General features: G+C 40.7%; 2 protein-coding genes across 6 annotated transcripts in view; one reads left to right on the top strand and one right to left on the bottom strand.

Moving 5' to 3' along the window:
* Positions 1-6,660, bottom strand: part of Mettl8 (methyltransferase like 8) — a 75,695-nt gene extending 69,035 nt beyond the window's left edge. Inside the window, exons 1-2 of the mRNA XM_005393235.2 lie at positions 6,571-6,660; positions 1,977-2,131 (exon numbers count right to left, since the gene is read on the bottom strand). The gene's annotated coding sequence lies outside the window, so the exon portion shown is untranslated. The remainder of the gene's footprint in view (positions 1-1,976; positions 2,132-6,570) is intronic.
* The window catches only part of Dcaf17 (DDB1 and CUL4 associated factor 17), a 30,413-nt gene continuing 26,418 nt past the window's right edge, over positions 6,620-10,614 (top strand). For 2 of the 5 annotated variants that reach the window (XM_005393236.2, XM_013518769.1), the window contains exons 1-2: positions 6,966-7,313; positions 7,681-7,784. In XM_005393236.2, coding sequence (XP_005393293.1) covers positions 7,188-7,313; positions 7,681-7,784 — 230 coding nt within the window. In that variant the 5' untranslated portion in view covers positions 6,966-7,187. The other 3 variants (XM_013518768.1, XM_005393239.2, XM_005393237.2) reach the window with 3 other exon arrangements.

Genomic DNA, 10,614 nt, shown 5'->3' with positions numbered 1-10,614 from the left:
CAGTCCTCAGGTGGGCCTCCCACACCCAGCACCACTCACTCAGTTCAGCTGGGGGTTATAAGTTGACCACCAGTTATCAATCCACTACATACTCCAACAGTAAGAAACCTGGCTCTCCTCACCACCATGAAACTGTTAATTGTTTAATTCCAGTGCCTGGGTATAACAGTTTCAGAACTGTTAACCCACATTTTTGTGGGAAACTGCATCAATTAGAGTACAGCACTATGCACAGCTCCTACTGCCTTTAGTCTTACAAAGTCTTACAAACTCACATCAGCAATTTTTCCTGGCCCCTATCCGTGAGGTTATTGCAAACATTAGTAAAAACAATTAGATTCTTTTGTCGTAGTCTGCACTCCATCCTAGAATCCTCATTCCCCTAAATTAATTTTTAAAATTGTGCACACACTAAGATTCGCTCTGGGGAGGCTGGTATGTAGTTCAGTGCTTACCTCTGTGCACAAGTCTCTGGGTTCAATCCCTAGTACTGAAAAAATTAAGAAAAAGATTCATCTTGGGGTTGAGGGTTAGTTCAGTGGTAGTGCATGTGGTTAGTATGTGCAAGCCCCAGAATTCAATCCCTAGCACCCCCTCCCATTTAGTCTGTGGTGTAAAGTTCTGTGGTTTTAACAAATGCATAGTAACCTAAGTATCCACCACTAGAAAATCATACAAAATGGCTTCATCACCCTAAAAAAATCCCTAGCGCAACCTAACCTCTCCCCACCCTAACCTCTATTTGATTCATTTTCCTAACACAGAAAGTACTTGATATTGCTTCTCATTCTATTCCCTTACATCATGTTCATATTTATAAACATATGTGATCTCACTTCAATCCTAAATGTTTCCACTTAGCAGAGGATTGAATGAAACTCAGAGTAAGTGGCTTGGTCAAGATCTCTCTAAGTGGTAGTGCTGCCACTAGAACTTGTGCCTTTTGACTCCTGCTACGATGCTCTTTCCACTGCAAGATCCTTCCTTTTCAACAGTGAGTGGGATGGTGGCGCAGTGAGATAAGAAAAGGTAGAGGTATAGTGGTAAGTGATCACTTAAGCCATATTTTATATTAACAAAGGCTTTTATACTAAAAAAAAAAAAAAAAGGGAAGAAGTGGAATTCTAGTTCTGGAAATTAGGTGAACTTGACACTTCAAAAACCCTCCTGCTAGTCAACACGCCCAAAGTGCTCAATAAATAAAAAATTTAAAACACCTTAAATACATCACTGAGCCAGCAAAAAAAAGAGAAAACCTTACAAACCAAAGGCTAGCAAAATTCCAGAGTTCAGTGAGTACTGAACCCAGTCTAATGAGTACTGATCTCCAAAAGTATGTGTATGACACATACACTACAGTGTATGACAAAAGAATGTCACAAAAATTCTTCTAAATAAACTCACTTGGTTCTACATTAGAAAATATATTTATGTAATTCACCAGACTGTCAGATTAAAGAAAAAAATCACATGATCACCTTCGGAGATACAAAGAAAACATTTGATAAAATTCGATAACCATTCATGACTAGAAATCAAATAGAACTTTTAGCAAATGTGGAATTGAAGAGAATTTCATTTACTTCATAAAAGGAAGCTTCCAAAAACCTACAATGCCATCCTTAAGGTGAAATATTAGAATTTCCTTTACAAACATGAATAAGACATGGAAGTTCATTATCAATGTTTCTACTCAATACTGTACTAGAGATCCCAGCCAGCATAATAAGAAAGGAAAGGAAAGAGGTAGAAAACAGACAAAGGGTTAAGAAGAAAGTATAGTAACAAAATTGTCACAGTGTTCTAAGGACATGAATATCTCCCAAATCTGATAAATGATTATTACTAATAATAAGGTTGTTAAGTAGGAGACCAATATTTAGAAACATAATTATACTTTTACATAATATCCAAAAAACAGTTTAAAAATCTAATTTAAAAATATACCGTTTATAGGCGGGAGAGGTGACACATACCTGTAATCCCAGGACTCTGGGATGGTAAAATCGGAGGATGGGAAGCTCAAGCCCAGGCTGTGCAATTTTGTGAGACCCTATCTCAAAAAAAAAAAAGCTGGGGATGTAGCTCAGCGGTAGAGTACTTGCTCAACATACATGTTCAATCCTCAGGACTGCAAGAAAAAAAAAGCGTATTCATTTTATGTTTCTGTGTAACCACAGCTTAGCACACAATTTAAATCAACACTCATTTATTATCTCAAAGTCCTGGTACTCAATTCCTGACATACTGTAGCCTGGCTCTCTGCTCAGGGTATCACTAGGCTGAAATCATGTCAGTCAGGGGTGCAATCTCATCTGAAACTCAGGGTCCTTTTACATTTGCAGGATTGTTAATAGAATTCGGCTCTTTGCCACTATAGGACTGTGACCTTTGGCTCCTAAAAGCTGCCTACTGTTCCATGTCACGTGGTCCTTTTCACAATGTGTGGTCCTTTTTACGACGTGACAATTTGCTTCTTCAGCAGGAGGATGTTAGTTGGGCGTGGTGGCCCACAGCTGTAATCCCAGCACTTGTGAAGTTAAGGCAGGAGGATCACCAGGAGTTCAAGGCCAGCCTGAAGTACGTGGTGAGGCCCCGTCTCAGAAAAAAAAAAAAAAAAAGAAAAAAGAACAGCATTTCTGATGTCTGCTAAAATGGGACCTTTTGTAAAAATAACCTAATCAAGGAAGCAACTATCCGTCCATCATAGTCATAGTTCCTATCCATACTCAGGGATTATATGGAAGGTGTACAGTGATGGGAAGGCGAGAGAGCAGGAATCTCGGAGATAACTACCAAAAGAGTTAACGCAGGTAAGTACCTAGGCACTGGACTCAGGCTGAACTCATACTTGTGATCCTCCTGCCTCAGCCTCTTGGGTAGCTAGGATTACAGGTGTGCACCACATATATAGCTCAGAAAACTAAGACACTCTGTAACAAGTGCAGTAAAAGGCAGGTATAATAATGTCCATAGTCACATTTTTCTGAACTTTTATGTTTCTGAGAGGAAAGAAAAAAGCCCAGCTAGTAGAAGAAAGTAGATAACTGCAGTTAATTCATACAATGAAATACTCTATACTAGTAAGTCAGTTAACTACAAGTACATTATTAAGTGTAATACTGAGGGAAAGCTGTAGAACATAGAGTATATAAATACAGTGTAATTTTACTTATTTGATGTTCAATACCATTTGGATATTTTTAAATTTTTCTTATTTCTTATTTATTTTTATAAAGAGGAAAAACGATGCATGGTGGTAGACCCCTATAATCTGAGCACTCAGGAGGGTGAGGCAGGAGGACTGCTGTGAGCTCAAGGCCAGCCTGAATTACACAGTGAAACCCTGTCTCAAACCTCCCCTGCCAAAAAGGGGTGGGGTCCAGGAAGCACAGGGCCCATAACAATTATGTTATGGCTTGTATCTAGATGTACCCCCAAACCCTACGCAGTCATATATGGAGTTTTTGGAGGTGGTTGGATCTAGAAGGTGTGAAACTAGGATTAAAGATGTGATGCTGGGATTGATTTATGGTGTGATGCTAGGATAAGAGTGCCCCACCTTGGTGTGAGTAAGAACAGGTAGCCTGGATAGAATATACGGGATAGAATGAAGGCTATTATTGTCACCACTTATCATTGCTATTTTTGCAGCTTTCTGCCTGCCATCGACTGTTTCTCCTCTGCGATGCCCCTCCCAACATGTCTATCCTGTTCCCTGATATACTCTGTAGCAAAATAGTTCCCAGAACATTATGGATAAAAATAATTATGTGTTGTATGAATGACCACCTGTCGCCTTGGTTCAAATTTGTTTTTGAACAAATGTTCAAGTTTAATAATCTGAGTATTTTACACATTTATGGCTTCTTTAAGCAGAGCATATGAACAAGCACAACACTGAATTAACTTTTGAATTTGTATTTCTTCTTCTTTGCCTTTAAAATACAATGGCTAGGAGGCTTTGTAGTCTGCAAACTTACAGACACAAAGAATGGGGAGGAGGAAGCTAATGTTTGTTTTACCACTAAAACAAAGAGAAGTCATTTTCTAATCATAAACTTTGTGTTCACGCTATTTTACCTTCAACAAATTGAAGATACCTACATTATAGATAGAACTTTGAGGGCTTTAAATTTTCTGAAAGTTATTTCTTCTTATTAATATCGTGGTTTCCTACTGATTTGAAGAATAACGGGAGACTAAATGTGTATCTATGTAAAAATATTTAGCTGCTGCTAATAGGTTCTATACAAACACTGTTTTTACAGATCATTCATTCTTTCAACATACATATGCATTAGCCACATTTTAGGCAGTATGCTACATCTCAGTTTCTGACTGGGTTAGTTAGGAAGACAGACATGGTAATTCTGAAACAGTGCTACAATTATCTGCAGAATAAGCTAGAGGCACATACAAAGCTACTAAGCTGAAGGGGTAAGGAAAAGTGTCCAAGTGCAACTGTGACATCTGGAAGAGTTTTCTGATAAATGGTCAGAGTAGGAGAGGAAAGGAGCTCCAGATAAAGAAAATCTCAAGTATACAGGTATACTGGCACGAGAAAGTGGGTAAATGTCAAAACCACAACGTCAAACATGAAGGCTGGTCAGAGGGGGAGGCTGAAAATATGGGCAAGGTGAAGATAATGGAGTGCTCTGTATATACTACACTAAAGGATTCCGATCTGTCCTATAAGGTGCCTATGTGGAACTGTAGCAATTTGTACCGGTAGCCTCAAGACTGAGATTTCCCCTGGAGAATGTTTTATTTTCAACTTGACAAAACTCTAAAGAAGGAATTTTAACAAAGGGATACTCTAGATCAACTGGATGACCACCTTTCAGTGGAGCGCTGTCACAAGACTTCAATTTGTACATTTGTGTTTACAGTGCACTGTGCATACCAGTCATCACTGGTGTACCAGTCATCACTGGTGCAGGATAATGAGAAAGAAACGGGGACTATTGCATGCGTATAATGTTGTCAAGTGAAGAGCCAAGGAAGTCATGTGGTTTCAGTAAAGACAGGGGGCACCAAGTAATCTTTCAACACTAGGGCTGATAGGCCTTCTCTAAGGGGTATGCCACGGAGGACAGAATCGATTCACTTTAGGAATTCTTTAGGTCCAGCAAAGTAGTCTCATTGGTCACAATGAATAAGTATTCATTTAATTTGCTGGTTTTATAGTTTTGCTCCACTTAACTTATAACTTTTGATTACTGTAGTTGTATAAAAGGTATAACATACTTTATATCTAGTTTTGTATTTGTACATATTGAATATACTAAAAAATTTTAACAATGGAATATCCTGGGTATTCTGATTTAAGAAATTCTGTTATGGGTGTTCAGTAGCCACTAAAAACTGTAACGTGCAAGTAAACACTCTGTGCTTCAGAAACATCACTGTGGAAGAAGTACCTGTGAGTATTACAAGCCTACTTAATAATGTGATAAAAATAGTAAGGTCTGAGATTACTCAGATGAAAAGATGGGTGTTAGGATTGCCTGTGGATGGAAAGGGGGGCATCTAGAATGACTCCCTGTGGTGATTTGATAATAACGATCATAGGTAGACACAAGAAGGGGCGAAGAGGAAGGAGAAAAGAGATGACGAGTTAGATTCAGCAATGATTTGAATTTCATTTCATCCAAAGAAACTCATTGTTTTTTCTAGGGTCTAGTTTTTCTCAATGACAGCTGCATTAATAAATGACCAAATCAACCACTGTAGCACTCAAAGCATTCCAACATATGCTGTAAGCAAGTCTTGAGAAATCAGCAAAATCCAGGTCCTGAGTGAAATGCCGCAAGGTTAAAAAGATATTTTTTTTTTGGTACCTGGAATCGAACTCAGGACCCGGAGCTTTCCAGGCAGGCCCTGCACCACTGAACTATATCTCCGGCACATATGGCTATTTTTTACTGAACAACTATGTCGACAGCACACTCACCTAGTACAGTACTGTGCTTTTTGGGCTGGCTGTCATATATGACACTTATTGTCCCTGGGCACCTAAAAACAGGAGCCAGCATGCCAAACCCACGTGGGAGATAGGAAGACAACACCCTCAAGAGACTTCAGCCAATGAAGCCTAAGGTTATTGAAAATTTAGCGTATTAGGTAGGAACTTTGAACACACAGGACCAATTAACAAAGTTTATTTATTTATTTATTTTTTGGTACCAGGAATCGAACCCACGACCTCACGCTTGAGAGGCAGGCGCTGTGCCACTGAGCTACGTTCCAGGCCCAAAAGTTTGTTATTTTAAGGGAAAGCAACTGTCGAATATCTTAGATACTTCAATAAAAATGTAAGCATTTCATATTTTATTTCCTATACGAAAAACGTAGTAATTATCTCCAGACCATCCACTGTTCCCACAGGCCACACAAAGGCGGGCCTCGGGGGGGAAAAAGTAATTCAATCCTAGTTCGGTGGGAAAGCCGGCATCTTCCACCCGTAATCCTAATGCGTACTGTACAAAGCAGTGTTTATACACCCAAAATGTTTAACAGTCAACTTCATCCCGTGTACACAGCAAAGAGGAAAGCCGCGGGGCGTACCTTTGGAAGGTCGCACTCGACACAGCGGCCCTCCGGACAACAGGCAGAGCCTCCCAGGGGAAACGGAATGGGTGGACGCGCGTCACGGTATCAAGGTGGGAAGGGCGGCAAACCGGAAGGCAGACACGCAAACGAAGCGGCACCAAGAGGTGGCAGCAGAGCGCCCCAAGGGCTCGCGGTGCGCGCGCCTCGCGCACACCCGGAAAGGCGCGCCAGCCCACGGCGCAGCCTACGCAGGACCCGAGGGGCGGGGTGGGGCTGGCTGAGGCGGGACCGGGGCAGGACCTCGCGCTCCGCGCTGCCCGATGGGAGTTGTAGTTCAGGAAGAAGCCGGAGGACAGTAGGAACTACATTTCCTGGTGAGGGGGCGGCTACGGCAGGCCACGAGGTACAGCGACATCGCAGTCTGCTGTTGGAGAGCGCCTGAGCCGCAGGCCGGGAAGGGGTCGTTGGTTCTTTCCTTCTTCCCTGCGCTCAGGGAGAGCTCGCTCGGCTTTCTTTCGCCCCGCTGCCGGGTGCCCTTTCCCCAGCATTAGTTTTCTTGAAATTCAGACGTGGCGGCTGTGAGGGGCGCGACCCCCTTCAACCCAACCAAACCTGCGACTGCCCGAGCCTCCATGGGCCCGACCCGGAAGCCCAACGTGTGCAGCCAGCTGAGTCGCCGGGCGCTGGGCTTCTTCGCCCGCGACGCAGGCGTGGTGCAGAGGACAAACCTGGGCATCCTGCGAGCGCTGGTGTGCCAGGTGACCGTCTGCCAGCCGGGGACGGAACGCAGGCAGAGGGGCGCTGGGCTGGGATGCAGGCTTTACGCTCTAGGACTCCCTTGGCGAGGGTCATAAGCGATGGGAGGGGATTAGCAAGTAGGTGTCAGTAGGGCCACCAGACGTTTTCAGTTTAAGCTTCTTATGCCTTTCTGCAGACAGTCTTTTGAAAAGTTGGGCAACCAGTTGATCCAAAACGTGCGAGCAGAGCGAGGACGACATAAAGTAATGTTTTAACGTAACATACGTGAAATTACTTTGAAAATGGTAAATCTAACCATCTAGCTTAAAATGGATGCACAGTAGAGTGTGATTTCTTTCCTAAACCGAAATTCCTTGTGTCTTTCAGGAAAGTACTAAATTTAAGAATGTTTGGACAACTCATTCCAAGTCACCTATAGCCTATGAGAGAGGAAGAATATATTTTGACAATTACCGGTGTTGTGTCAGCAGGTAACTTTTTAGTTATAATTTTTATTGTCATTTACTTGACTGTTAATCTTTAATTTTTACAGAGCAACATGACTACATTAGTACTTAGTGAAATAGGACAGTGGACAAAGTGGGTCCAAAATAAGACGAAGTGGCAAAATGCATGTAGTTTAAAAATCTTGTGAAATATGAAGTTGTAGGTTGAGGTTTGTAAAATACCATTTCAAAGCAAAATGAAATAATAAGGTAAAATGATAGACTGCTCAGAGAACTGTTTAGTTCTTTATGATACTTAAAAAATAACACAGTCAAGTAACCTGGTTACCAAATAATTAGATATTTTTTGGACAAGGGTTTTGGTTTTGAAGTGCTTGCCTTTTTTTGAGACAGGGTCTCACTAAGTAGTGAGGGCTGGCCTTAAACTCAAAATGTAGCCTCAGGCTGGCTTTGAATTTGTGGCGAGCCTCCTGCCTCATTCTCCCTTGTGCTGAGATTACAGGTATGTGTCACCACACCTGGCTGCTTGGCTTTTTCTAAAGAGAATTTTTCAAGCAAAAGCATATTTTTAGATCCAGGGTGTCTTAAATCAACCTCATCCCCAACCACTCAAGAGTGAGACTGAAGGGAAAGCCATGGTGAACCCCCACAATACCAATTATTTAGATTCAAAAACTATCAAAATTTGCTATACTTGTTTTATTCCCTTCCTGCAGTTTGTGTCTGTAAAAATTACAAGGATTTTCTTTATGCATTCCCTTCCTGCAGTTTGTGTCTCTAAAAATTACAAGGATTTTCTTTATGCATTCCCTTCCTGCAGTTTGTGTCTCTAAAAATTACAAGGATTTTCTTCATAAGACCTTTATTAGGATAGACATGCTGTACTGTTTACCATTTAAAGTATCCTGTACAGTAAGTCTTACATTCTTCCCATCACTATGGTTAATTTTGCAGCAATTTCATTGTTCCCTGTCGTAATCCCAGAAGACACATCCTGAATGCTATAATCCTGAATGTTGAAATCACAAAAGATTAAAGTAGCAATCCTAAAGATATTAACATTCTAAGTATTACAGTCTTGAAAACAAAATCTCAAAAAGTAATTCCCGTTTTAAAAAAGACTTATATAAGAGAGCTAGAAAGCCAAATTCTGGAGAAGAGATTAGTGCCTTTTTGGTTGTACACAAGATCATTTATTTCATGGATGGTGCTGGGACCCAGGAACAGAGTATTCCTAATTCGTCCCCTTTCTCTTTCATAACACTGCTTTCATTCATATTACTTATCTGTATGTTATAATCACCAAATACTATGTTGCTGTTTTTACTTTGAGCAAACTTTTTTAAATCAATAAAGGTTAAGAAAAACAAATTTTGTTTTAACTTCATTTATTCCTTCTCTAACCCTTCTCCATTCTTTATATAGAACTAATTTTCTGATGTACCATGTTTTCCTCTAGGAAAAATTTTTAATATACCTTGCAAGGCAGATCTGTGGCTAGCATAGTCTCTTAGCTTTTGTTTGAGAAATTTATATTTCTCCTTCACTTTGGAAAGATAGTTTTTCTGGTTACTGAAATTCTAAATTGGTGGGATTTTTTTCTTTTAATGCTTTAGTTATTTCACTCCATTCTCTGCTTGCTTATATGATCTCCAAAAAGAGATTCCTGATGTAATTTTTCTTTGGGGTGGTGGGATCCCGGAGATCAAGCTCAGGACCTTGCGATTGGCAGGCAGGCGCTTGTGCCACTGAGCTATGTCCCTGGCCCCTGATGTAATTTTTATCCTTGTGCCTCTGTGGATGAGGTGATTTTTTTTTTTTTCCTTCTCCACTTTTAAGATTTTTCTCTTCGTTTTTTATTTTCTCTTGTTTGAATATGACATATCTAGGCCACCTAGGGCCCTAGTATTCTCAGTTGTACTGCATCCAAGGTACAGCCCTCATTTCACCGTTGGAACCTGGGTAGAAGTGAGCCCTTTGTCTCTCTACTGCACTCACCCAGGCCTCAGCTTCAGCAACAGACACCTGGGAGCTGAATAAGCCCAAAGCTCTACCCTTCCCCCAAGTTAGCCCTCTAAGTGAAACAGCCAGGAGAGGGAGCCCTGTGCTCTTGGCTACAACAAACTGAAATAGAGTTTCCATTTTGCTGAGCTGGGAGTGGGAAGGAAGAAAACATGCTTTGGATTAAACAGCACAGACTCACACTATTTCTATTGAGCTCTGGTAGATTTTCTTGAGTAAGTGTGTCTTGACCTGACATATGTCCCCAGGACCATTTCCAGAGACATTAAATGGTTGTCCTTTTATAATTTTTACCAGTTTTGTTGAAGAGTATCCACAAAGCCTGTCATGTTAGAAGTAGAAATCTAAATGTCTTCTTATATGATCATAATGTTGCCATACCTGGAAAAATTAGTACTAATTCTTTGTTACCATTTAATTTCCTCTTCATAACCTTCCCAATTTGGAAGTACTTGCTTTAATTTAGAACAAAATTTTGAAATGAGTGGCATTGACTAGTGATGTAATGGTAAATAATTTTGGAGTTCTTTAACATGCTAAACACCCAGGGTGTTTTACCCACAGGTTAGAATCACAGATGAGGCTGCTTTCATTCTTGTGAAATTCTATTCAGTTTAAACCTTTCAATCAGAAATATCAAAGGTAAATAAAATGTCACTTTAAAAATTGTTTCTCTTTTAACAGTAGTTTAATTTTAAAGTGCCTCAGTCAAATGAAAACATCTATGCTCACCTCTCAGTAGTAATTGAGAAGTATAGTAGGACACAGTGGCACATGCCGATAGTCCCAGTTCCTGAGGAGGCTGCCACAGGAGAAATCATTTGAGACCAAT

The sequence above is a fragment of the Chinchilla lanigera genome, unplaced genomic scaffold (genome assembly GCF_000276665.1).
Source record: "Chinchilla lanigera isolate Chin_1 unplaced genomic scaffold, ChiLan1.0 scaffold00048, whole genome shotgun sequence".
NCBI lineage: Eukaryota > Metazoa > Chordata > Mammalia > Rodentia > Chinchillidae > Chinchilla > Chinchilla lanigera.
The sequence above is the reverse complement of the archived record's forward strand: the minus strand, read 5'-3'. Positions and strand labels throughout refer to the sequence as shown.